This window comes from Herpailurus yagouaroundi, unplaced genomic scaffold, assembly GCF_014898765.1.
Source record: "Herpailurus yagouaroundi ecotype Mexico unplaced genomic scaffold, PumYag 190, whole genome shotgun sequence".
In the NCBI taxonomy this organism is placed as follows: Eukaryota; Metazoa; Chordata; class Mammalia; order Carnivora; family Felidae; genus Herpailurus; species Herpailurus yagouaroundi.
The window spans coordinates 1,280,490-1,308,438 of record NW_024412421.1 but is presented as its reverse complement, the minus strand read 5'-3'; the positions used below and the strand labels follow the sequence as shown (position 1 = coordinate 1,308,438).

The 27,949-nt window shown below is 39.6% G+C and overlaps 1 protein-coding gene across 1 annotated transcript; it reads left to right on the top strand.

Annotated features, from left to right (window-relative positions):
- The first annotated feature begins 9 nt into the window (after positions 1 to 9).
- DNAJA2 (DnaJ heat shock protein family (Hsp40) member A2) lies at positions 10 to 18,531 on the top strand. The gene is made up of 9 exons (XM_040497922.1): positions 10 to 197; positions 1,908 to 1,967; positions 2,252 to 2,475; positions 5,674 to 5,754; positions 6,006 to 6,139; positions 7,858 to 8,054; positions 15,702 to 15,846; positions 15,985 to 16,112; positions 16,707 to 18,531. Exons 1-9 carry the CDS (start codon positions 120 to 122, stop codon positions 16,896 to 16,898), a joined length of 1,239 nt encoding a protein of 412 aa, XP_040353856.1. The 5' UTR covers positions 10 to 119; the 3' UTR covers positions 16,899 to 18,531.
- The last annotated feature ends 9,418 nt before the right edge of the window (positions 18,532 to 27,949 follow it).

The window sequence follows — 27,949 nt, the reverse complement described above, 5'->3', positions numbered from 1 at the left end:
GTTCAGCTCCGCCCCTCTTCCCCCTCGCTGTCTTCCTCGGCCTGCGCTGCCGCCGACGCCGCTGTGGGCCTGGCTGCGCTCCGTCGCCTTCTCCTCTGAGCGCTTCCCAGCCGGCCGCCATGGCGAACGTGGCCGACACTAAGCTGTACGACATTCTGGGCGTCCCACCCGGTGCCAGCGAGAACGAGCTGAAGAAGGTAGTGGGGAGCGGGACGGGCCAGGCAGGGTGTGAGGGGCGCGGGCCTGCGTGGCTGGGGCGGCCAGGCCGCGCTACGGGGCTGCCCACGAGCCGGCGCCGGACGCGGCGGGCCCAGGCTGGGGGGCGGTGGCGGCGAGACCGGCCTCGGCTGACCTTGGGCTGTCGGCCCCGCCCGCCCGCAAATGCAGCAAATAAAACCCACCCCTGCGCAAACACCAGAAGAACGCTTCCTTCCTGTCTCCCCCGGCGGGCGCCGGAGGTTGGGCGCTCCTGGGAGGCTGCAGCCTGCTCGGCCCTCCCCGCGCGGAGGTCACCACCCTGGAAAAACAGGTTGGACAGAGGCGCGCAGCGCATCTCGCCCCGGGAGAGAAGTTGTCCACGTCGTGGTAGTCGGCGTCGGAGCCGAGTCGGGGCTGGGTCTAGGGTCTGGCGGGAGGGTTGAGGCCGCCCCCGTCGGTGCCTCCGGGCAGTGGGGGATGTTTCCTGGGTGCCGCGGCCGCAGGAGCACCTCCCTCTTTTCCTCCTCCGCTCACAGACCCTTGGGTCTGTGTTCGGATGTATTGTTCTGTGGGCAGGTAACCTAGATGTTCTGTATCCGCTTCGGGAATAAGCCGTGGGTCTCGGCCAAACACCTGAGTGCACACTAAAAATAAATATAAGACCTTATTGTTGTTTGTAGTGCTGCGAATCTTTGATCTAAGGATTTCAAGGCACTTGCGGCATTTGATTAAACCCTGTACCGTCTTCCCCGATTTTAGAGTATCCAGATTTGTAAGCTGAGAAAAAATGAGAATGCTCCTTAGGCACTGGGACCAATACAGTTGAGAGTAAAATGGACTTCCTGTTACCTTACCGGAAATGCTAGTCTGTATTATATAATTTCATGTGTCTGTGAATAAAGACTCAAGTGCTGTATATCCCAGCCACCTAAAATGTATGCAACTTCGCGAAGACTGAGGTCACTCCAATTAATTAAGACCCTAATAAATCCATCACATGAAATATTAAAAGCTTCTCCTGGTATTTCAACCAGAGGAAAGGCAGGAGCTATCCTGAGCAGAAATTCTTAGTTTAATTTTTAGTAGTAATGTTTTGCAGTTTGCTAAGCTTGCCAGTCATTTCTTTCTTTTTTTTTTTAATTTTTTTTTTAACGTTTATTTATTTTTGAGACAGGGAGAGACAGAGCGTGAACAGGGGAGGGTCAGAGAGAGGGAGACACAGAATCTGAAACAGGCTCCAGGCTCTGAGCGGTCAGCACAGAGCCCGATGCGGGGCTCGAACCCACGGACTGCGAGATCATGACCTGAGCCGAAGTCGGCCGCTCAACCGACTGAGCCACCCAGGCGCCCCTTGACAGTCATTTCTTAAGAGTTCATTGGAGTCATCTTGGTCTGGTTACTGGCCATCAAAGTCATTTGACAATAGTGAAGATGCAGAATTTTCCGGTATTTTGGTTTTTCTCTGGCATTGTTCAAGTATAGCTGCTGTCTGCTTTTTTGGATCAAGTTAGTGAGTAAACAGTATTGGGATGGATAAATTAGTAATTATGAATCTAGATGCCAAACAGTCTTAGTGAATAAAAGATAATTTTTGGAAGGTTCTGATTTTAGAACAATTGCTTCTCAGAAAAATGGATATTTAGTACTCACAAATCTTTAAAGCAGATTTTGTATGTAACCTTTTTTAAAAATTCTCTTTTTTATTGAAGGCATACAGAAAGTTAGCCAAGGAATATCATCCTGATAAGAATCCAAATGCTGGTGACAAAGTAAGTTGACACTTTTCCCCATGAGGTTTCAGTTTTAAATTGCCCTCCTTAAAAACAGGAACGTTGTAAGAAAAGTCCCATCTATGCCTGTAGAGCCAAATCTTTACGTTAAGAATATTTTGGTTTTATAATGGGAATGCCCGCATTCCGCGCAGAGGGAGGTAGGACCAGAATCAAACCAAATGTAATTTGTAGCTTTTCTTTTAGATTCCAGATTCCCTTAACCTTTCCCCCACTCTTCTTCCTGAGAACCCAATTGTTTTCCTTGTTACTTTTCTTTATAGTTCAAAGAAATAAGTTTTGCATATGAAGTACTGTCAAATCCTGAGAAACGTGAATTATATGACAGATATGGAGAACAAGGTCTTCGGGAAGGTAGCGGCGGAGGTGGTGGCATGGATGATATTTTCTCTCACATTTTTGGTGGGGGATTGTTCGGCTTTATGGGCAATCAGAGTAGAAGTCGAAATGGCAGAAGAAGAGGAGAAGACATGATGCATCCACTTAAGTAAATATCTTTTTTCTTAAAAAAATATTAAGTACTACTTTTTCATGTAGTAATGCTCAGTAAAGAGAAATGTATTAAAAATGTTCATCCTTTGTCAGAAAAAAAAAATCTTCCATGTCCTTGCTATCTTCTTTGGGTGACTAAATTGAATTTGGTAACCTAGGTGTTTGTACTTTGCTACAGATCTGAAAGGATGGTGTTTTTAGTGAGTAGGTAGGTGGTTTTGTTATATGCGTGTGAAGCTGCTTTTACTAAATCATTTAAAATTTCAACTATGAAGATTATTTGCTTTTTAAGTATTTAAACTTTACAAGTTACTTTTTGTTTAAAAACTTACAAAGTGAGTGACTCTAACTAGTTTGTTTACACTGTTACAGTCACTCATTACTTGATCCTCAGTGTGAACTCTCCTAAATAGGTTTCCATGGAGCTTGCTGGCTTCAAGCCTGACATTAACCTGCCAACATATGAATGGTGTCTGACCTTGATCTTAGACTGCTAACCACCGATGGCCCTCTACAGTATGAAAATAGCTATTTTACTTTGCACAGTTTGTGAGGTCTTTTATCCTCTTCGCGAACCAATAATGGTTTTACTAGCAAATGCCAGAGACTTGACTTTCATCGTTTATTTAAAATATTTCATATTACCTAATTTATATATTTGAGTAGATTAGAGGAAGTGTAAACTGTTACATTGTTTGAATCTCATTCTCAAATTTGTTTGTATTTGAAAAGAATTTATCCTCAGAAATTATCATTAGGATATTATTCGAAGAGTAATACTTGTATGGTGTGTGTTCTTTTTTCTTTGATACAGAAGTGATCTAAGAAGTAAATAGGATCAAGAAAGTGCTTGCTGTACCTTAATAAATTCTTAATATTCTCCTTAAAATTTTTTTCAAATTATATAGTAAATGCCTGTTTTAATATTATTTAGAATTTACCTGTTGTTACATTTCATTTTGGGTGGCTTTATAATATTCCATTCCATGATTTATTTAATCATTCACCTTTTCTATAAGCTGTTGCTAATATTTTTCTGTAATGAGTAACTGCTTTGAGTATCTTTATATACAGCTTTGTCTCTTCTTGGCAGAGATTCCCAGGCAGGCATCAGTGTTTTGAGGCTGATAAATACAACTAAATTGCCTTGTAAAGGATTGTGCCAGTTTAGCACCATTGGTGGATAGTGCCAGCTTGGCCAGACTATTACCCCCATTTTTTGTCCATTGGCCATGTTGAAGTGCGTATTTTTCTGGCCTCTTAGATAGTGGTTTTGCATACTGATTGCAGTTTAATATACAAGGAGGAAAAGACATACCTATTTTTTTTTTCTGTAAATGATTTGGTTAAAGATTGTTATGAGTACTAAAAGAAAGATGCAGCCAATTGCTTTTGTCTAAGATTAAGCTGTAGCTATGTCATTATTTGCAAGTGTTGATAATGTTTTGTCCCTAAGTGTCTTATTCTTATACTGCCTAGAATGTGTACAAACATTAGCTTGAAATAATGATTTTGGGAAAGTTTGAATACCACAAAATAAATATGGGTGCTTTGCAAATTACTTTTAACTATTGTTGCTCTATTTTATTAAATTTTTTTTTTCAACGTTTATTTATTTTTGGGACAGAGAGAGACAGAGCATGAACGGGGGAGGGGCAGAGAGAGAGGGAGACACAGAATCGGAAACAGGCTCCAGGCTCTGAGCCATCAGCCCAGAGCCTGACGCGGGGCTCGAACTCCCGGACCGCGAGATTGTGACCTGGCTGAAGTCGGACGCTTAACCGACTGCGCCACCCAGGCGCCCCTGTTGCTCTATTTTAAAGTAAATCTTTACTGCTGAAAGAAATTTAAAAACACAATGAGATGGGTAAAAAAAGCACATTAAAAGCATTGCTTTCAGATCCTAAATGAATAATGTTAAAAAAAAATTTTTTTTTATTTAAAAATTAAATTAGGAAAGACCCACCCCCACCCCATGCAGGGCTTTGAACTCATGAACCTTGAGATCATGACCTGAGCCGAAGGTGAACACTTAACTGACTGAGCCTGCCAGGCGCCCCTGAATAGTGTTTTTGAGACTTGATATACATAGATTTTTTTTTGAGGTTGGTTTGGAAATGAATGGTCCTGTAATTCATCTGCTGTATAAAGGTAGTTGGGTTTTATCAGTTGTGTATTTTTAATAGGCTTATAAGCTCTGCCTTTTTTATAAATGTCTATTTATTTTGAGAGAGAGACCATGCATATGAGCAGGGGAGGGTCAGAGAGAGGGAGGGAGGGAGGGAGGGGGGGAGAGAGAGAGAGAGAGAGAGAGAGAGAGAGAGAGAGAGAGAGAGAATGAATATCCCAAGCAGGCTTCATGTTCAGTGCGGAGCCTGATGCTGGGGCTTGATTTCACAAACCATGAGATCATGACCTGAGCCAAAATGAAAAGTTGGAAGCTTAGCCGACTGAGCCACTCAAGCGCCCCTAAACCTCCCTACTTTGATCATAGACCCCTTTGAAAGTTTGGTAAAAGTTAATTCAAATATATAATTTTGCTTATAAGTCAGTGGTTTCTTAAGACCTCTAAAACTTCTCTCTTGAAAACCTGTTCTTTTCCTCTGTCACACTGTTGACAAGGTCACTTTTTGTTTGTTTGTTTTGTTTTTGAGACATATACAATCTAAGTTGCATATAACTCCCATAAGTTGTAATGTAACTTTGTAGCTTTTCTAAAATTTGTCCTTGAGGGGAACAGAGTCTTTAGTAGAGCATGGATTCTGGAGCCAAACTGCCTGTGTGATCAAGTAAGGCAAGTTAACCTCTCTAGGGTCAGTTTTGTCTTGTAGGATGAGGATAATAATTGTACCACATTCACAGAGTTGGATTAGATGGAGGGGCTCCTGCTTGAGGCCAGAAGAAGGTTGATCCTTGAGTTTGTGCAGTTACCAACTTTATCAGAAAATGCAGCATAGTAAATTGTTGGCCCGATCCTGTAGGTTCTGGTTTTGACACCATATATACTGTCCATAACCATAAAATCCTGTTAATTTGAGCCACAAAATAAAACCTTAGTTGACTTAGTGTAAGATGTTTTTTAATTCTTTGTTTTAAAAAGCTATAGTGGAATTTGCTGTGTCAGCTGTCATGTATATCTTGTATTTAGGAGAACTTGGCAACATTTGATTGAATCTAATTCTTTTCTCCCCAGAGTATCTTTAGAAGATCTGTATAATGGCAAGACAACCAAACTACAACTTAGCAAGAATGTACTCTGTAGTGCATGCAGTGGGTAAGTGTGTGTTCTAGTTTATAAAATGCATTTCATCTGATCTTTCAGTGGTACATTTAGTCTCTACCAGGTAAAAATTGTTCATGATTTAAACTACCCAACTCAACATTTTCTGATACTTCTGAAAGTCCATTTAAATACTGGTCATTGGGTGTTGAGAAGATGAAGTTGAAAAGCACAATTCTTGTTTTCCATGACCTATTGGAATGGTCTATGGGAAAAAATCTAATTTACACTTTTGCTTGCTTTAGCCAAGGTGGAAAGTCTGGAGCTGTTCAGAAGTGTAGTGCTTGTCGGGGTCGAGGTGTACGCATTATGATAAGACAGCTGGCTCCGGGAATGGTACAACAGATGCAGTCTGTGTGTTCTGACTGTAATGGAGAAGGTATGCATGCCAGTACTTCTCTGCTTTTATGTTGAAATGGATTGGGAATGCAGGAATTGGAGAGGCTTATATTTTTTCTTTTTAACATGTGTATTCATACAGTTCCAAAAGAAAAAATGAAAATAATTATTATGTATAGGCCCAATGAACACAGATAGTAAGTTTACGTTACGTTCAGTGAAATGTTAGTCTTTTTTAGTTCCAAAAGGATGGGCAAAGTTTTTTGTCCCTTTGTATTTTTAAAGGTTATATTTGAGAAAGAGGGAGATAGCAACAGATTGTACTGTAAGCTGCTAGCTTTTAAGGGTAGTTACAGGGATTGAAATCCTTCTCACAGAAGTAAATACTTTAGGCTTTGAATGTCTTTGAAATACTTAGGCTCAGGATGGTTTTTGAAACTACTACTCACCCCTATCCTTGTAATGCTTTTATAGCCACAGACAATATATAACTAAATGGGCATGACTGACTTCCAGCTAAACATTTCTTAGAAAAACAAGGGCATACCCAATTTGGCCTGTGGGTTTTAGTTTGCCAGACCCTGTTGTAGAGCAGTGCTATCTAATAAAATTTTTCTACAATAACGGAAAAATACTGTATATGCAATGTCTAGTATGGTAACCATTAGCCACCTGTGGCTATTGAGTACTTGAAATTTAGCTAGTGTAACTGAGTAACTGAATTTTTAATTTTAATTAATTTAAACTTTAAGTAGCCACAAATGGTTGGTGGCTACCACACTGAAAACAGTTCTAGAGCATGTTTTTCCAAATTGCTCCAGGAAGTGATGAGATAATGGAGAAACTACATATTATATTCCCTTCCTGTACGTCTCAGTGCACTTTCCCTTATTAAAATTTCTAACAGTTTCTGCCATCAAGAACCAAGTTTACTGAAATCTTTTCCTGTGTACCACTACCATTGTGAGGAACTGGTGTTCTACAGAACATACTTTTTGAAAGCAGTGTTCTAGAAACAGTCCCTGAGGTCATTAATTGTATGTGTCATCTAAGCATTAATGTGTGCCAATAATCAGCCATCAAAAATCAATGATATTTTTTCATAATAAGTTATGTACAACTTCATGTTTACTTCATTATACCACTAATTAAATGTTTCAGAAGAATGCATAGAAAAGCTGTGTTGTTCTAAACATGGTATGGAGATACTCAGTGTCAGATAAAATTCAGCCATCTCTTCTTTGGTTTTGGAAATTGTCAGTGATAGTGCACCTAAATAAAAGGAAGATCCATAATAGGACACCTGAGCAGGGGTTAGTCTATGAAATAAATAAAATCCAGGACCGATTATACAATGTAATAATGATCCATAAAGGGTATTTAAATTTTTATTTGGGTTGTCTCTAACAGAGTTAAACCTATATGAAACTAAGACTGAAAACAAAAAATGAAGAAGCACTTGTAGAAGCTTTAGCATTTGACCACGCATTTTGTTTCCTTGTTGATCCTTGGACTTTGTTTTAAATTTAGGAGATGAGTCAGCCAAGAAAGTGTATTTTAAAATACATTATACTCTGAAATAGAGGAGACTGGGTAGTAAGATGAAAGTTTCTGTTACTAAGAAAGATAGTTTAAACAAAACTTTAGATAGCATTTAGATTCAGAACGTTTATTTAATGAATAAAAGCATTATCAAGACGTATCTTAAGAGTGCGGTATGGTTCTCTTGCTGGAAGTTTGAATGACCTCTCTTTCTAGGAGAGGTAATTAATGAAAAGGACCGCTGTAAAAAATGTGAAGGCAAGAAGGTGATTAAAGAAGTGAAGATTCTTGAAGTCCACGTAGACAAAGGCATGAAACATGGACAGAGAATTACATTCACTGGGGAAGCAGATCAGGCCCCAGGAGTGGAACCAGGAGACATTGTTCTTTTGCTCCAAGAGAAGGAACATGAGGTAATTTCCTTTTTGTTTGTTTGATTTTTGCTTTATGCAGAAATGAGTCTTTTGCTCAAGGTACGGGTTAGATCTTTTTGGGTTCTCTGGAACAACTTTGAACTTAAATGAAGTTGTTAAGTGCTGGGGCTGAGTTCATAAGAACTGACTAGTAGACCAACAAGCCAGGTGCAGTCAGAAGTACTGAAAAGGAGTCAGTTTTGGTTGCAGCTCAGCCATTGATTACACTGTAATCGTAAGTAATCCTGTTGTTTCTGTACCCCAGTTTCCTTATTTATGAAAATAAGGGCATTGGACCAGATGATCTAAGGCAGCTTATTTTTCATTGTGAAACTCCTTTGATTGGTGTTGAATGGTGGATAGATAGGGCTTCAGTCCTCAGTGCTTTTCTGTTGAATTGTTTTACATGTTGGGTTAACCAAGTGACCTTTTCTTGATAGAAAAAGTACTACAGTTTAAAAAAAATTTAGTCTGTTCTTATGTTGTATTTTAGGTTCAAGGCATAATTAACTGGTCCAACGATGTGGTCTAGTGTATATTCTTTTGATTATATCATTGCACCTCTATTTTCTGATGTGCCATATAGTATAGTATGAGCCTTTATTTTTTTTACGAGCCTATTGTTATTTTTCTTTGTTTAATGTTTATTAATTTTTGAGAGAGGGCATGCTAGCAGGGGAGGGACAGAGAGAGAGGGAGACACAGAATCCGAAGCAGGTTCCAGGCTCTGAGCTGTCAGCACAGAGCCTGACGTGGGGCTTGAACCCACAAACCGTTGAGATCATGACCTGGGCCAAAGTCGGACACTTAACTGACTGAGCCACTCAGGTGCCCCTGTGAACCTTTATTCTTTTTTTTTTTTTTTTTTTTTAATAACTTATTGTCACATTAGCTAACATATAATGTATACAGTGTAGTCTTGGCTTTGGGAGTAGATTCTCATGATTCATCACTTACATGAAACACCCAGTGCTCATCCCAACAAGTGCCCTCCTCAGTGCCCATCTTCCATTTTCCCCAACTCCCCAGCCCCATCAACCTTCAGTTCTCTGTATAATACCCTCCAGGGGTGCCTGGGTGGTTCAGTGGGTTAAGTGTCCGACTTCAACTCAGGTCATCATCTCGCTGTTTGTGAGTTCGAGCCCCACGTCAGGCTCTGTACTGACAGCTCAGCCTGGAGCCTGCTTCAGATCCCGTGTCTTCCTCTCTGTCTCTGTCCCTCCCCCACTCTCTGTCTCTCTCCAAAATAAATAAACATTAAAAAAAATTAAACATGATTATAAAAATAAAAATAATACCCTCCAGTTCCATCCATGTTGCAAATGGCAAGATTTCATTCTTTTCCATCACTGAGTAGTATTCTATTGCGTGTGTGTGTGTGCGTGTATGTATGTATGTATGTATGTATGTAGATACATACACACATATGTATGTAGATACATACACACACACCGCACATCTTCTTTATCCATTCATTAGTTGATGGACATTTGGTCTCTTTCCATACTTTGGCTACTGTTGATAGCTCTGCTATAATAGCACATGCTCTTCACATGTGCCCCTGTGAATCAGCACTCCTGTACCTTTTGGATAAATTTCTAGTAGTGCTATTGCTGGGTTATAGGGCAATTCTATTTTTTAACTTTTTGAGGCACCTCCACACTGTTTTCCAGAGTGACTGCACCAGTTTGTATTCCCACCAAAAGTGCAAGAGGGTCCCCTTTTCTCCACATCCTCGCCAACATCTGTTTCCTCAGTTGTTAATTTTAGCCACTCTGACTGGGGTGAGGTGGTATCTCAGTGTGGTTTTGATTTGTATTTCCCTGATAATGAGTGATGTTGAGCATCTTTTCATGTGTCTGTTAGCCATCTGTATATCTTCTTTGGTCTTTGGAGAAGTGTCTATTCATGTCTTTCATTTTTTGATGGGATTATTTGGTTTTCAGGTGTTGAGTTTTGTAAATTCTTTATAGATTTTTGATACTAACTCTTTATCTTATATGTCATTTGCACATATCTTGTCCCGTTCCATTGGTTGCCTTTTAGTTTTGTTGATTGTTTCCTTTGCTGTGCAGAAGCTTTTTATCTTTATCTTGATGAGGTCTCAGTAGTTCATTTTTGCTTTCGTTTCCCTTGCCTCTGGAAACCTGTCAATTAAGAAGTTGCTGCAGCTGAGGTCAAAGAGGTTGCTGCCTGTTTTCTCTTCTAGGATTTTGATGGTTTCCTGTCTCATGTTTAGGTCTTCCATCCATTTTGAATTTATTTTTGTGTATGGTGTAAAAAAGTGGTCCAGGTTCATTCTTCTGCATGTTGCCGTCCAGTTCTCCCAGCACCATTTGCTAAAGAGACTGTCTTTTTTCCATTGGATATTCTTTCCTGCTTTGTCAAAAATTAGTTGGTCATACATTTGTGGGTACATTTCTGGGTTCTGTATTCTATTCCATTGGTTTATGTGCCTGTTTTTGTGCCAGTACCATCCTGTCTTGATGATTACAGCTTTGTAGTAGAGGCTAAAGTCCAGGATTGTGATGCCTTCTGCTTTGGTTTTCTTTTTCAACATTACTTTGGCTATTTTGGGTCTTTTATGGTTCCATACAAATTTTAGGATTGTTTGCTCTAGCTGTGAGAAGAATGCTGGTGCTATTTCAATTGGGATTGCATTGACTGTGTAGACTGCTTTGGGTGGTATTGACATTTTAACAATAATTTGTTCTTCCAATCCATGAGCGTGGAATGTTTTTCCATTTCTTTGGGTCTTCATTTTCTTTCCTAAGCTTTCTATAGTTTTCAGTGTGCAGATCTTTTACCTCTTTGGTTAGGTTTATTCCTAGGTACCTTATGGTTCTTGGTGCAGTTGTAAAAAGCCTTTATTCTTGAAAGCTGTATCTGGAGGTATCAGGAAACTTGTTTAGTAATCACCCAGATTCTTGACTATAAAAGCCTTTGACGGGGTTCTGGCATTACTTGATCTCATTGACTTGAGTTTCTCTGAAGGTCTTTATATCACAAGTCACCACTTTATTAGTTTACACTAAAAATTTCTCCCATTTGATGGTGATTTCTACAAATAAATTTTGAAAATCACGGGGTGCCTGGGTGGCTCAGTTGGTTGAGTGTCTGGCTCTTAATTTGGGGTCAGATTATAATCTCATGGTCATGAGATCGAGGCCTGTGTTGACACAGAGACTGCTTGGGATTCTCTCCCTCCCTCTCCCTATCCTCACTCTCTCTCTCAAAGTAAATAAAACTTAAAGAATCGAATCTAATAGAGAATAAAGCCATATTGAGACGCAGATTCTGGGAATTTGATTAGATCAATTCCCATGCTAGGTTGTGGCTTGCTCTCCTTTGTTTTTCTCAGGGCAAATTTCTTGCCTTGGCAAAACTATAAATTACTATCTACATCTAGGCCCTTTGTGGATATTGCTAATCCTGCAAATATCAAGGGCTTCTTGATTGCTAAAAAAACAGTAATTCCTAGAATTCTGTCTTAAGGTCTTATAGGTTGAAATATTTGTAACTCTAGATTCTCTGTTAATTGGTATTTTAGCTACTTCCTCATTTGTTCAGTCATGCCTTTCATGCACACCACCATACAAAGGATGAAGGCAGAAAGATAGCCAAGTAATTGAGATGTTTATAAGCTTTATAGTATGCTTGGGTATAAACTGTATTTTGAGATGGTTCAGACAACACGTGGGTATTTTCGTTGCTATATCCTTGGAACAGTTACCAAGTGATGTGTGGCACTGTAGTAGCGGGAGAGTAATGGGGAAGTTAAGTAATGCTTATTTGGCGGAGAGTTTTTGGTATGTCAGACTAATGGTGAAATCTTTTTTTTTTAACCCCTATATTCATTCTTTAATGTTGCTACATAATTTAAAAAAAAAATGTTTATTTTGAGAGAGAGCACAGGCGGGGGAGGGGCAGAAAGAGAGAGGGAATGAGAATCCTCCAAGCAGGCCCTGTACTAACAGCATGGAGCTCCATCTCAGGAACTGTGAGATCATGACCTGAGCCAAAATCAGGAGTCTAATGCCTAACTGATGTTTCTAATGTTGCTACATAATTACATGGAAATTTTTTAAATGAAGATTACTGGATTTGGAGACAAGGACTTAAGTTCTGACTCCCCATTTACTAGCTTTGGGATCCCTGGGCTTGGCTTGGCTTTACTAAATACAAAAATAGGCTTCCCTTAAAAGGATATTGTAGAATCAAATGAGATCATGAATAAGCTACTTTTCTTTCTTAGGGCTATGGGGAGGTATTTGGAAGAAGGTCACCTCTTAAAATTGTTGGAAGGTGTGGATTGTATGGAATTTCCAACAGACAGCAGATGTAACTGTGTAAAGTAGAAAATAAGATGGTAGAGGTTAGAGTGGAAGTTCAGCTAGAAAGAGGTCAAAGATTTGGTTTTATTATGACCAATAAAGTAAATTTGAGCCCAGGGTGGGATTTAGGCATCTTGTTTCGTTTATACCACTGGAAATATTAACCTCCTTTTTTTTTTTTTTTTTTTTAATGTTTATTCATTTTTGAGACACAGAGTGCAGGCAGGGAAGGGGCAGACAGGGAGGGAGACACAGAATCCAAAGCAGGCTCCAGGCTCTAGGCTCTGAGCTGTCAGCACAGAGCCCGACGACGTGGGGCTCAAACCCATGAACTGTGAGATTATGACCTGAGCTGAAGTTGGACACAACCGAATGAGCCACCCAGATGCCCCAAAAATATTAACCCTCTAAGAAAAGTTGGGTAGTCTCAACTAGTTCATGAAAAAGCTTGTAGTTCTTTTGTTAGGGGCTTTTTTCTTTTATTTTCTCCCCCCCACTCCCAACACTTGTGCTGAAGGAATTATGAGGCCATGAGATTAGGGTGGGTGCTGTTAGCTGAAACAGTATAAATCTTCTGATCAAAAAACATTTGATTTTGAGAGTGCAGTAAATCATGTGTATTCATCTTTCAGTACAGGTGTGTATCTGTTCTGGTGTTATGGCTACCATTGTGCATTTGCATAGCAAAAAATCACCATATCTGGTGATGTTAGTCCCTTCTCTGTTCTCTGTACCTTTGTTTTCCAGAAATTCTTACTGCTTTTAAGTCTTTTACTATCTGGTTCTTGGTTTTTAATTAGTGTTTTTTATTTATTTTTGAGAGAGAGTATGCGTAAGCGGGTGAGGGACAGAGAGAGGAAGATAGAATCTGAAGCAGGTTCCAGGCTCCAAAGTTATCAGCACAGAACCTGATGTGGGGCTCGAACTCATGAACTCTGATATCATGACCTGAGCTGAAGTCAAACACAACCGACACTAAACAAAAGGACACTCAACCGACTGAGCCACCCAGGGGCCTCTAATTAACATGGTTTTTAAAAAATTGCCCGAGTGTCCTTGCTTGTTTATTCTGTTTGAATTTTAGCACCAGGTTTTCTAATCTACTCACCTGTCCACTAGTCTCTGCCACCCCCCCCCCCGTCGCCTTGATATCATTTTTAATTGGAATCACTTTAAGTTGAGCTCTTTTATCCAGGAGCATGGTGTCCCGTCTTATTCCTTTTTTTTTTTTAAAGTTTATTTTGAGAGAGGGGCGCCTTGGTGGCGCAGTTGGTTAAGCGTCTGACTTCAGCCAGGTCACGATATCGCGGTCCGTGAGTTCGAGCCCCGCATCAGGCTCTGGGCTGATGGCTCAGAGCCTGGAGCCTGTTTCCGATTCTGTGTCTCCCTCTCTCTCTGCTCCTCCCCCGTTCATGCTCTGTCTCTCTCTGTCCCAAAAATAAATAAACGTCGGGAAAAAAAAAAAAAAAGGTTTATTTTGAGAGAGAGTGTGGGGGGGGGCAGGGGAGGGAGAATCCCAAGCACCTCATTGTTAGCGCTCGCACTCACAAAGCATGAGGTCATGGCCTGAGCCAAAATCTAGAGTCAGATGCTTAACTGACTGAGCCACCCAGGTGCCCCTTGTTCCCTATTTCTAATGTAGTTTTAACCAAAGGATATTTGGTTATAGATGGTTCTTGGAACAATAATACTATAAGATGTTTAGAAACACTAACATTTTATAGATATTAAAGCATTAAAACATTCTGCATTGAAGAATCCTTATTGAACTTAATTTTTTCACCCATTGTGAGAAATACTTAAAGAAATGCACATAGGTAACATACATTCAGTGGTTCTCAACTTTTACATACATTAGAATCACCTGGTGTTTCTTTTTTTTAATTTTTTTTTAACGTTTATTCATTTTTGAGACAGAGACAGAGACAGAGCATGAATGCGGGAGGGTCAGAGAGAGGGAGACACAGAATCTGAAACAGGCTCCAGGCTCTGCACTGTCAGCACAGAGCCCAAAGAGGGGCTCGAACTCACGGACCTGGGCCGAAGTCGGACGCTTAACCGACTGAGCCACCCAGGTGCCCCTGAATCACCTGGTGTTAAAACTACGGATTACTAGGCCCTACCTCCATAGTTTCTGATGCAGTAGGTATGGGGTGTGGCCCAAGAATGTGCATTCCTAACAAGTTTCCTGGTGCTGCTGAGGCTGCTGGTTCAGGACCACTGATCCAAGATAATGGTTTGAGATTAACTTTTCTTCATGGGTAAATTTAGGAGGATAATTTAGGAAAAGAGGATATCTTTTAGATTTCCACTTTTTCCTGAATTAGCCAGCATTGTTTTTTTGGAAGAGACTATTTTGTATTGAAAAAAATCTTAGTGACCTTTCATTGTAAATTTTGTTTCATCCTAAATCTCAAAGGCTAAGTATAGATATTTGTGAATTTTTTTTTTTTTTTGAAAGAGAGTGTATGCGAGCAGGGGAGGAGCAGAGAGAGGTAGAGAATCTTAAGCAGGCTCCACATTCCTCACAGAACCTGAAGTAGGGCTTGATCTCAACCATGAGAAGGACCTGAGCCGAAATCAAAAGTCAGACACTTAACTGACTGAGCCACCCAGGTGCCCTGATATTTGTAAATTCTAATAAGCAAAAATTGTAAGTCAGGTATGTGTGAAGTTGGATATATTTTTCCTGTACGTTAAAAGCTCAGAAACATATTTGATGTTTCTTGAATAATCATTGCATTACCTAGTCAATAGGCTTATAGTGTAATTAGTCACCCTTAGCATTTGCTGTTTGATTTACATTCACCTAAGCAAATTTTGAATTTTAGATGATATAAAACTTCTTTGTACATGTGTGTGAGCCCGTTTACTGGCTGAACATTACTGGTTGAACTTTATGTTGAATTTGGACTCTCCCCTTTACCTGTTAGGATCACGTCTGGGGAACAGTCCTAAGGTGAACCTGTTCTACAGAATCTTACTGGACTGTCTGCACCATTTTTTTTTGCTCAGAGGCAGAGTCAGGAAATGGGCCACAATTGCAGAATATACCTGGTTCTGTTTTTTGGAGCCTCAGCCTGCCTTATGAGCCATTGTTTTCTCGATTCCAGTGCTTTTCTGACAGAATTTTCTAGCATATTAAGTGAAAATAGCTAGGTTTCCTTATGTAAATTTAGGGAATTAGGGATGATGACAGTTTGGCTTTTACTATGAATGGTAGAATTAAGGTTTTGAAATTATTTCAAGGAGCACAGCACAACAGGTCATGGCTCCGTACTTTTTAAAAATGTTTTGTGTGGTTTATTTGTAGGTGTTCCAGAGAGACGGGAATGATTTGCACATGACATACAAGATAGGACTTGTTGAAGCTTTGTGTGGATTTCAGTTCACATTTAAACACCTTGATGGACGTCAGATTGTGGTGAAATACCCCCCTGGAAAAGTAATTGAACCAGGTAGATCTTGATTTTTGTTTGACCCAGGATTCCATGTGTTCTTTTGTGATTTTTAATTTTTTATAGCTAGTGACTCTCAAAAGAATTATTGAGTACCTTCTTGAATAAATTCTAGATAGTTTCCTTTTTACTCAATAGGATGTGTCCGTGTAGTTCGAGGTGAAGGAATGCCACAGTATCGTAATCCCTTTGAAAAAGGTGATCTATACATAAAATTTGATGTGCAGTTTCCTGAAAACAACTGGATCAACCCAGACAAGCTTTCTGTAAGTGTTCTCTAAGCAGCAGATAACTTAAAGTTTAATAATAGTTGCTTTTCTTTGTCACCGTTCATTTGTTTTTAGTGCTAAGATTAGAACACATAATTTATAAAATTTTACTTTTTTAACATTTGAGTGATTGTTGGGCCGTTCTGGTGGTTATTAAATGCGAGTCTTGCTGGTGTAAATGTTGACAGGGCCAAGCAGGGAATAGTAAAGAAGTAAAGCAGACTGGGTATGAGTTGGTGTTGGGAGGATTGGGGCTCTCTGGAGACCAGATCCCTCACCTGAAAAGGCATCCAACATATCATAGTATGCCATCTTAGCATCTTTTAGCTGTTCTATGCGGGAAGGCACGTCTCATGTGAAATCTTTCAGTGTTTTAATGTTGGGAACTGATTCTGGCTTTTTATTTTCTAAGTAGTAGTTGGGTTGTACAAAAGATTTCTGCAGATTTGGCCTGTGTGTCATCAGTTTGTGATCTCTGGCTTAAAGTGCACATAGGTTGACCTATCTTAACTCTCAAGCATATATCTTGGATTGTATCCGAAGGAAAGTTGAAGATATTTCCCAGCTAATCTGTGTTTTGTTTTAATGAAGGAACTAGAAGACCTTCTGCCATCTAGACCAGAAGTTCCAAACATCATTGGAGATACAGAGGAGGTAGAGCTTCAAGAATTTGATAGCACTCGGGGCTCAGGAGGTGGTCAGAGGCGTGAAGCCTATAATGATAGCTCTGATGAGGAAAGCAGCAGCCATCATGGACCAGGAGTGCAATGTGCCCATCAGTAAACTCTGCAAACAAATTGCACAGGTGGATTTTCTTTCCACATTTGCTCGGTTTGCTTTCAGCTATCCAGCTGGAGTGTCTGGTCAATCCAGATGAACTGATGGACATCTGTTGGTCTATGTGTAACTTTTAAAATTGGTATAGTATCTACAGAGTGTATAATTTAAACTAACCACAAAGCTTTACATCTTCATTTTGACTGTTCTGTAGCAGAATAAAGCACTTGAAAGGAAACAAGACTCCCTTTCACACATGGGTTATAAGTTTCAGTCCTGGTATCTGTGCTTGATTTTTATCAGTTTTGTGTAGATTTTATGTTCATATTTTAAATCCAAATCCCACATTGTAAAGTTTGTGTACAATTTGTCCTGAAGCTTTGTGTTTGGCTGCACCTGCGTAAGCTGCTACAAATAGAATAAAGAATTTCATAGCCTGTATCTATCATTTAGATGCATGGAAAAATGGGCTTTGCACACAATGGGTTTGGAGCTGACTGGGAACAATGGAGAAAATAACATTAGCTGTGGTTGTAAAGTTTTTTTTTTGTTTTGTTTTTCTTTCCCCCCTCTTTTTTTTTTTAACCATCTTGTGAAAGGTTTCTGAGACTCAATAATAAAAAGCAGTTGGTATAAATTATTCTTTGTGTCACATTTTTAGAAGGAAAAACATACTTTGAACTGTAAAATGTATCTTTAAGCTGGAGAATGTATCCTTCATTCTGGTTCTTCAGCAGCCCTTAAAAGCCCATTGGCCTGAAGCTTATGCTTCAGGTACATGCCCATTTTATAGTTTTAAAAGGCAAAAAGAAAGTTTGACATGTTGGTAAAAACAGGCTTTATTGGCTTCAACTGATGCTTTGTACAGTCAAGGACATCTGAGTTCTGTAACTCATAAGTTATAATCCTGAGCATTGGGGCCAGGTTAACCTAGCCGCTGTATTTCCCCACCACCTCCCCCTTTTAAAAATAAGGTAACAGCAAATCAATATTAGAACCATGTCTGCATAGAACCTGTTAAAATGCTCTGTTTTCATTAAATGTTAAGTTAAAGATTCTCTGTCTCCATTAAGTTGAATATTTGAAATTGGGGGAAGCATCGATTACTAATGTTTTATAGAAAAGTAAGACTCTTAGGCTGGTATGAGAAAAATCAGGTAAAACTATGAAAAGGATGTTGTGTTGCTCTTTCCATCTTCTACTACCTTTTCATTCCCAGAGTAGATATTTTTAGAACACACTTTAATTTTAGGGAAAAGAGACATCAGTTATACATTTTACATTTGTAAAAGAACAAATGGGGAAAACTGAAAACTAAAAAATGTATTATGCCATCCCTGAGCCTAAATACAGTACTTGTAGTTTATTTCTAGGCCTACTAGATAACCTGAATGGTGGGTGGGTGGGGGTGGGATGTCAGGAAGTGTCCTGGCATTAATCAAGGCCTGTGAGGATTAAATTACTGCCCTATCCACTCTACCTCCATTGTACAAAAAATATTTTACAACCAGCCTGGGCAAGATTCAACAGCATAGTAGTTTTGTATCCAAGGTTACTTCCCCACAACCACTTTAAGGTTAAGAAATGCAGTGGCAATATGAAGTTTGTAGCCTTTCCAATAAATGTTTATAAAACATTAGAGTTGTTCAGTGTAGTCTTTCTTTTAATTCTACTCAGGTTTTTTGGCCATAGCAAAGAAAACCATATGGAAGGAGAATAAAACCTTGTTGAGATCTGTTATTTCACTCAGTTGTGCTCTGCCTTTGTAGAGCACCTGTTTACAGAATAAGCATGTATAGTATCAACAGCACAAAGAGTCTTTTCAGTAACTTTATTGAAATAACAATTCATAAGCCATTAAATCTACCTTTTTATAGAAGGTGTACGACTCCGTCGTTTCCAGTATATTTCTAGAGTTTGCAACCACCACCATAGTCTAATTCCAGAACATTTTCATTGCCCTAGAAAAGAAACTCCAAGGGGTGCCTGGGGGGCTCAGTAGGTGAGTGTCCAACTTCTCACATCATGATCATGGCTCGTGAGTTCGAACTCCACATCTGGCTCTGTGCTGACAGCTCAGAGTCTGGAAACTGGGTTTCTGTGTCTCCCTCCCTGCCCCTCCCCTGCTTGCATTCTGTCTCTCAGAAGTGAATAAACATTTAAAAGAATTAAGAGACCCCAAATCCATTAGCAGTCACTCCCCATTCCATTCCCCACCTCCCATTTCTAAGGATTTGTCTGTTGGACATTTTATATAAAATGGAATCAACAATATGTGGCCTTTTGTAACCTGTTCATTATGTTTTCAAGGTTTATCCCTGTCCTAGTATGTATCAATTCATTTTTATTGCCAGTCTGTTATATAGCTAGCAATACCACGCATTTGTTTTCACATCTATCAGTTGGTGGACACACGTTTTTTATTTCCACTTGAATAATGAATTATTTTAAATCTATACCCAGGAGTGGAATTGCTGGGTCACATGGTGTTTAATCTTTAGAAAAACTGCCAGATTTTTCCAAAAAGCCTGCACCATCTTATAGTCCTACCAGCAATATATGAGATTTCAATGTTTCCACATTAACTGCCAACACTTGTTAGTATCTGGCTTTATTATAGCCACCTTAGTGGGTAATGAAGCGGTTTTTGCCTTTGTCTAATGTCTAATGATGTTAGGCATCTTTTCATGTGCTTACTAGCTATTTGTATATCTTTAGAGAAATGTATTCAAACCCTTTGCACCATACTTTATCCAGATTTTCTTAGTTTTTGTCTTTTTCTGTTCCAGGATATATTACATTTAGTCATGCCTTCGTAGGCTCCTCTTTGCTGTGACACTTACCAGACTTGCTTTGTTTTTGATGACCAACACAATTTTGAGGAATACTGATTAAGTTTTCTACAGAATGTCCCTTGATTACACGTGTAAAGTTGTTTCTTACATCACTAGCTGTAGGAAAAAATTAGTATAAAGAAAAACCTGTTTCCTCTGCTCATAACACTTCTGACAGTACCTGGGGTTGGTGTGGACCCCCAGGTTAAAGTCTCAGTCCCACAAGACTGCCCTGACCTCAGTGTCCATCATCAGTCCCAGGTTGTTGCCTGTACTTCTAACTGGTAATAAATTGGGTTACCCACAACTGCCACTTCAGGTTTGATAATTTGCTACACTCATAGAAAACACTAAACTGTCAGTTATAAAGGATACAACTCAGGAGCTCCCAAAGGAAAGAGATGAATAGGGCAAGGGATGTGGAGTTTCCATGTCCTTTCTGAGCACATCACTCTCCCAGCACCTTGATGTGTTGTTCACCAATTTGAAGCTATCCGGAACCTACCCTTTAGGATTTTTGTGGAGGTTCCATTACATAGGCATAATTGATTAAGTTCATTGGCCATTTATGGGTTTATTTTTGTTGTCTCATTCAACTTTTGTTTTAATGGGTCTCAAGATTGACAGATTTTTGGCTAAATTGTTTCCATTAAGAAGTACTTACTTTAAAAATTAATAACCTAAAACTGCCACGCACACACAAAACACGGTTCACAAAACATTCTCCTTTTCTTCTGAACATTTTATGATGCATTGTTATAATTAACCAGGCTTTTACAATTAAACTTGAATGGTGTCATCAAAGTAGTGGACCAGGAGGCAGCTGGGCAGCTGGAGCTGGCAAGGTCACAACTATGCCCAGAGAGTTCACAAGGCTAAAAGAATATTATCCCTGATACCTGCCACCCTAATCTTAGTGGTGGAAGAATGGTCTCAGAACTGTGTCATCGGCCATTTGTGATCGGACTTAATCTTCAGCCTCTCTCTCAGGCTGGAGGTGGGACTGAAAGTTCCACCCCTGTAATCATGTGGTTGTTTCCTCTGGTAACCAGCTCCCAGCGTGTCCTACAAGAGTCATCTTATTAGCATAAACTCAGGTATGGTTGAAAGGATCTTGTTATGAATAAAAGACACACTCCTCCCACTCCTAGGCACTCCACCCACTCCTATCAGGAAATTCCAAGGGTTTTAAGAGCTCTATGCCAGGAACCAAGAATAAAGACCAAATGCGTGTATTTTTATTCTACCACAATCTCACAGTATTATCTCAGTGAAACACTTCAGCACACACTGCTGCCTGTTAAAACTCTGTAAAGGCACATGTATAAAACTTGCTTCTAACAGACCTGCTTGCATGAATGAATCAGTCTAGTGTTCTTTCAGTGAAACATTGAGAAAGCTTGCTCCTACCATCTGCATACCATTTGCTTAGTTGTTGAATTCCAGTATACGTGTATAGTGGTAGCAGAACTATAAACACATGCCCACATGGGAAACAACTTTATCAACTAGCGTGGAGTACTAAGAATAGTTCCTTTTACCTTTAATTTTATAGATATCATTTCCAAAGTGACTTAGGTCAGTAACCTCACCCTCTTCAGGGAGACTATTATGTTTGTAACATACTTAGGTTTTGTTGTGCTCTGCATTTCATCCTGTGAACAACCCCCACCACCTCCTAGATGAGTTTTTTAAATCTGCATACATTAAACATCATTGAACTATAAAGTTCAGTGTTTTGATAAATGCATTGTCATGTATCTACTATTACAATGTCATACGGAATAGTGTGGCCACCCTAAAATAAATCCTGTGCTTCACCTATTCAACTGTCCCTCCCTGCTCCTGAACCCATGGCAACCACTTCTTACTGTTTGCTTTTCCAGAATTTCATATAATTGGAGTGAACCAATTATAACTTTTCCAGACTGAATTTCACTTAGCAATATCCATTTAAGATTCATGCAATATCTTTTTGTGGCTTGATAACTCATTTCTTATAATTGCCGAATAAGATTCTATTGTATGGATGTACCACAGTTTATCTTTTTTTTTTCATTTTTTTAATGTTTTATTTTATTTACTTTTGAGAGAGAGAGAGGCAGAGTACAAGCAGGGGAGGGACAGAGAGAGAGAGGGAGACAAGGAATCCAAAGGCTCCAGGCTCGGAGCTATCAGCACAGAGCCTGACGCGGGGCTTGAACCTACAAACTGTGAGATCATGACCTGAGCTGAAGTCGGACACTTAAGTGACTGAGCCATCCAGGTGCCCCCAACAGTTTATCTTTTATTAAGACACTTGATTTGCAAAATCTTTTTCCCATTACATGGGCTGTCTTCATTTTTTTAATAGTGTCCTTTGAAGCACAAAGATTCTTAATTTTTAAGCCCAATTTATTTTTTTTCTTTTGTTACTTGTCCTTCTGGGTCATATAAAGAATTTTAAAATATATAATACTGGAGTTGAAACCTTCAGTGTTTATTTTGGTATAGTAGCTACTGTTTTGCATACAACAGTCATCTGGTTCTGGTGAGTAGGAAGGACATTGCAGATACTACCTGGTAACTGATATTTTACTTGGGAAGCCCACATGAAGTTACTGTTAACAATTGTATCAATTGGGGCACCTGGGTGGCTCAGTGGGTTAAGCATCCGCTTTCCGCTCAGGTCATGATCTCATGGCTTGTGAGTTTGAGCCCCACCTTGGGCTCTGTGCTGACAGCTCGGAGCCTGGAGTCTGCTTCGGATTCTGTGTCTCCCTCTCTCTCTCTCTCTGCCCCTCCCCCGCTCATGCTCTATCTCTCTCTGTCTCTCAAGAATAAATAAACATTAAAAAAAAAATTAAAAACAATTGTATCAACTAGGTCTTGTGTATTTTTCCTCAAGTACTACTTATAGTACTCATTTTCTTGTCTCTCCTTGCCAACCCATTTACTTTGTCCATACAGAGTAAGTTAGATCTATAAACCTGGACTTTTTTGGCTTGCTACTTTGCAATTCTTATGTTCTTTCAGTGTCAAGTAAACACATTTTATATTAATATAAATAGCTGGAGTTTGATTACAAAGAGATACATGTAATCTAATAATTACTCCAAAAGTCTTGTGATTAATTCATCTCCAGTTGCAAGCGATTTGATAAAATTCTGAAGCAGACTTAGTCTGGCACAGCCTTCTAGAGAATGTTGTATGATTCTTGTTTGTTTTTAATTTCTGAAAGTTCAGTTAAATCTCTGGCCAAAGTGAACCTATTGCCAGTACCCCCATGAGTCAGGCTAAAGAGAAGGACCTGAGGAAGCTCTTCAGCAGTGGAAGGTTGAGGACCTTCAATTAGTGGTGTATTTTACCAGTCTATGTGTGACCAGCTAATCCCCTCTTGTGATCTAAAAATTATTGGGGCGCCTGGGTGGCTCAGTTGGTTAAGCGTCCAGCTTCGGCTCAGGTCATGATCTCGCGGTCTGTGGGTTCGAGCCCCGTGTCAGGCTCTGTGCTGACAGCTCAGAGCCTGGAGCCTGTTTCAGATTCTATGCCTCCCTCTTCCTCTGACCCTCCCCTGTTCATGCTCTCTCTCTGTCTCAAAAATAAATAAATGTTAAAAAAAATTTAAAAATTATGTTTTCTGTTAGGCAGGAAGCACATGATCATTAAAAAATGAGATGTGAAAAAATGAATAAACTGCTTTCCTCAAATACCATACTAATGAGACTATCAATACAAACAGATCAGTCTTTATTCTTCAAGACTTTTTTTTTAATACACATAGTACCAAACGTCCCATCTTTAGTCCTCTTCTCAGATACAGTCACTTTTACCATTTTTCATGTGTGTGTTTGTGCAAATGGGATACAACTTCTTTAACAACTTTTCTTTGGTCTTTTTATTCCTTTGCTATATTTGCATACTAATACATAATGGTCTATGTCTTCTTTTAACAACCTCACGGTTCTGATGTTTGAATGAACCATCATCCAATTCTCTATTGGTAATGTTGACCTTAAAAATAGCCAGTTAAAATGAGTTTATTTGTGAAATAGCAGAAGAATGGCAATTCAGGACATGCAAGCTATGGCAAAACATAGGCAAGTCTGGAGAATAAAGGAGGAAAATGTTATTTTATAGAGAAAATAAGGAAGCTAGGAGGGGCTGCTTTGAACAAGTCTATTGGAGGAAAGCAAGACTTTAGGGTGGTGATGGCTTCTCATTGGCTGAGTTGTGGTTAGTTTCTCACTAGCTGGGCTGTTGCTGGGCAAGGAGAAAATCCTCGCTCTTGCTGGGGGCAGTAATGTGAACCTCTTGCTCAGGAATGTGAAGTAAGCTGTGACAGAAAGTTTCTGTATCAGAGGTCCCCATTCAGATTTCCTGACTCCATTTTTTTTTTTTAAGTAGGCTTCACACCCAACATAGAGCCCAACAGGGGGGCTTGAACTCAAGGACCCTGAGGTCTAGACTTGAGCTGAGATCAAGAGTCAGCCACTTAACCAACTGTACCACTTAGGTGCCTCTCTTGACTTCATTCTAAATGAGATTTTCCCTCATTACTTTTCACAATAGATATTTGGATTGCTTCCAATTATGTCTTATTGAAAGCAGTAATATGGATAATAACACCATAAATATGTCTTTGTGCATTTTTTTACATTTATTTATTTATTTAGAGAGTGTGCACAAGTGAAAGAGGCGCAGAGAGAGAGGGGGAGAGAGTCCCAAGCAGACTCCATGCTGCCAGCACAGAGCCTGATGTGGGGCTTGATCTCATGCACCAAGAGATGATAACCTGAGCTGAAATCAAGAGTCAGACGCTTAACTGACTGAGCCACCCAGGTGCTCATCTTTGTGCATTTGTACACAAACCACCGATTATAAAGTTAAGCTTCTAATGCATTGAATGCTGGCTCATAGTAGAACCTAAATAAATACTTATTTTTAAAAAGTTTGTTTGTTTGTTTATTTATTTATTTTGAGAGTGAGAGAGCATTAGCAGGGGAAGGGTAGAGAGAGATGGGGGGAGAGAATCAGTCTCTGCACCATGAGCACGGAGCCCGATGTGGTGCTCAAACTGACGAACTGTAAGATCATGACCTGAGCTGAAATCAAGAGTCAAATGCTTAACTGACTGAGCTACCCAGGCGCCCTTAAATAAATACTTATTGAATGAAAGGAGTGCCTCTTGACCTTCTGAATCTAATCTGGAAGATATGAAATAATGACCTAAAATCTCTGAAAAAGGACTCTAGAGAATAATATATCCCTCTTAGAACACTAGATTTGGAGGACAGAACAAAAATGAGTCTCTCAACCTCTTCAGTACCAAAGACCTCATGCTGAAATATTTTGCTTGCCAAACAAATTATGGTTACTTACATTTTTATTTTATTAAGGCACAATTTTCAGTCCTGAAAGGTATGATGTAACTCACAGTAGAACCAAAACCATAAAATGGGGATCTATATTTCAAGTGGTCTACTTAACTTTAGAAGTCACAAGATTCAGTGAAGGAGAATGCCTGAGAATGCCACTTCCTGAGACACTATAGATAATCCTTCAGTGAAATACCCAACTAAAGATGGCTCAGTACCAAGCCTTATGAACTAATACTGATATCATTGAGAATTGGGCTTCCCTTATGCGCAATTGATTTCAGCTAGACTAAAGTCTCCAAGGCTTTGGCCTTGCTTAGGCACCTAAAGGCAAAATGGGGGTTGAGCTCTTTCTTTGAAGACATAGTTGATCTCTTGTTCCCAATGCTCTTAACGAGCAGGCTCTACAAACATGACTCTATATGGGTAGCAGTGGCATGATAGACATGGTGACACTTCATCTCATTCTCTTTCTCACTATGTTGATCCAGGGATGTCTTATAGCTAAAGCCCCTTAAGTTCTAGGTCCTCTCTGGCTTGGTCCTAGACATTAGTCAGTAGCTAGATACCCAGAATTATTATCCTAGGAAAGACAGTATTGCATCTTCCCAATGTATCCCAATAATCCAGACATGTCCATTGTAGTGGTCCCATTACAGGAATTTATGCTTTGAATGTTTCATTTTTTGCTATCGAAGAGAAGAGATTCAACTATAGGTGAACCTATGTAGCTATAGGTTAGGCTCTTGTCACAGCTTATGTTGATGCAAAGTTCTAATACTTCAAGGATGGAGAAGCAGTAATCCACTGGACAGCTATGCCTTCTCCTTTAGAAACTTTGACTCCTTATGATTAAAATGGCTTTGGTCTCAAAGAGTTTGTCCACAGAGTTTCCTTGTCATTCCTCATATTTACTCAAAGAAGACTAATGACTACATTTCTTCAACACAAGATTCAGCAAACTAATATCTGGTCCACATAAAGTTCTTAGAATGCCTTTGCCAATGGTATACATATTTATCTGACCAAGACACTTCAAAACATAAGTACATAATGGTTGATTAAAATTCTGCTAACACTGATCAGTACGTACTTACATCTAAAACATTTTGTGATTGTAATTAACAAAGACACACCAGTCGTAAGAAGCAGTGAGACCCATCTTGTGTACAATATGTATACACTATCTTGTATCATTGAAAGTCCAAGAGTCTTGATCCATGGACAATCATGGCTCCAGATGTCTGCCTAAGAAATTAGAGCTGGCACAAAAGAAATCAGCTTATAAAGAAGTAAAATCTCAGCACACAAGCTCCCCAGCATTCAGTATCTCCTTCTTTAAGGTCCTGAATTTGAACTCCCGATATAGTAGATCCACAGAGAGAAAGAACCTCCCTTTGTTATATTCACATAGACTAGATCCCTAGCCCAGCTAGTCAACATTATTTTGTTTGTTTGAAGAGGACAGAAAATGCAGAGTATGTCAGGAGCATTAAAGGCTTATAAGCCTTTTCTATATTATAGCATTTTCTATATTTTGGCTACTTTCTTTCAATCTCCTCTCTTTAGGTTTTTATAAATAAAGTTTTATTGGAACACAGGCATACTCATTTTTCTTTTACGTATTTTATATGGTACCTTTATGCTACAATGGCAGGGTTGACTAGTCACAACAGAGACCATATAGTCTATAAGGCCTAAAATATTTACTATCTGATCCTATACAGGAAAAGTTTGCCCAGTTCTGCCCCAAGAGACCTTCCTTACTCTCAGTTCTTGTGATTAGACCCAGTTTGAGTTAGGTTTTCTGTCATTTGACAACTGACTGAAGCCTGCCTGATACAAATCTATCTCCTGGCAGGGCCTAAATACATGACCAGAACAGCAGCAATGGTCCTTTCTTTTTTTTTTTTTTAAACGTTTATTTATTTTTGGGACAGAGAGAGACAGAGCATGAACGGGGGAGGGGCAGAGAGAGGGAGACACAGAATCGGAAACAGGCTCCAGGCTCTGAGCCATCAGCCCAGAGCCTGACGCGGGGCTCGAACTCACGGACCACGAGATCGTGACCTGGCTGAAGTCGGACGCTTAACCGACTGCGCCACCCAGGCGCCCCTGCAATGGTCCTTTCCTATCAATGATGGATGGGACTGTATGTTCCTTTGACCAGAAGCTGCTACTTGTTTTCTGCCAACAGGATCAAACACTTGATATTGGGAGTTTCCCCCCAAATCCCAGGTGTATGGTCACAATCTGATTAAGATAATATATATATATATATATAATATATATATAGTATATACAGTATAATTATAGTATTAAGATACTATACACACACACACAGTATAAAAGAATATACACATATATTTGGTGAGAGAGCAATAGTGCTGTGGACTAACAGGCTTAACGAGATGGAAGCTTGCTGCCTTCATATGCCAGGTTGAGGATGGTGTCATAATAACCAACAAACTTCATGGAATGATTGATATGTGCCAGTAGTTTACATGTGTTACATCATATGAAACCCACATCAACCCTGTAAAGTAGAAAATTATCTTGCCCCAGTTTACAGATAAGGAAAACACATCTCAGAGATATTAAGGGATTTCGTAAAGGTTACATAGCCAATAGGTAATGAAGAGGGGATGCTAATTCAAGTCCAAACTTCAAGGACTTGCTCTTCTACCTGATGCTATACAACCAAGTCAGTAACCCTGTAAAAGCAGCAATGCTTTCTCCATAATTTGAGCAAAAGTCCCGAGTGGGGCTCTCATTGGCTTGTGTGGGACATATGCCATCCTTAAACATGTCACTGGGGTCAGGGTTGCTGGTCTTGGGTTACATCCCCAACTGTGATCCTGGGCGG

What these genes read in the sequence shown, in the direction of transcription:
- DNAJA2 (XM_040497922.1), top strand. Translation starts at nt 120, where the DNA reads ATGGCGAACGTGGCCGACACTAAGCTGTACGACATTCTGGGCGTCCCA. An exon ending in GCGAGAACGAGCTGAAGAAG is followed by an intron (nt 198 to 1,907) that starts GTAGTGGGGAGC and finishes TTTTTATTGAAG; the next exon opens with GCATACAGAAAGTTAGCCAA. An exon ending in GACATGATGCATCCACTTAA is followed by an intron (nt 2,476 to 5,673) that starts GTAAATATCTTT and finishes TTTTCTCCCCAG; the next exon opens with AGTATCTTTAGAAGATCTGT.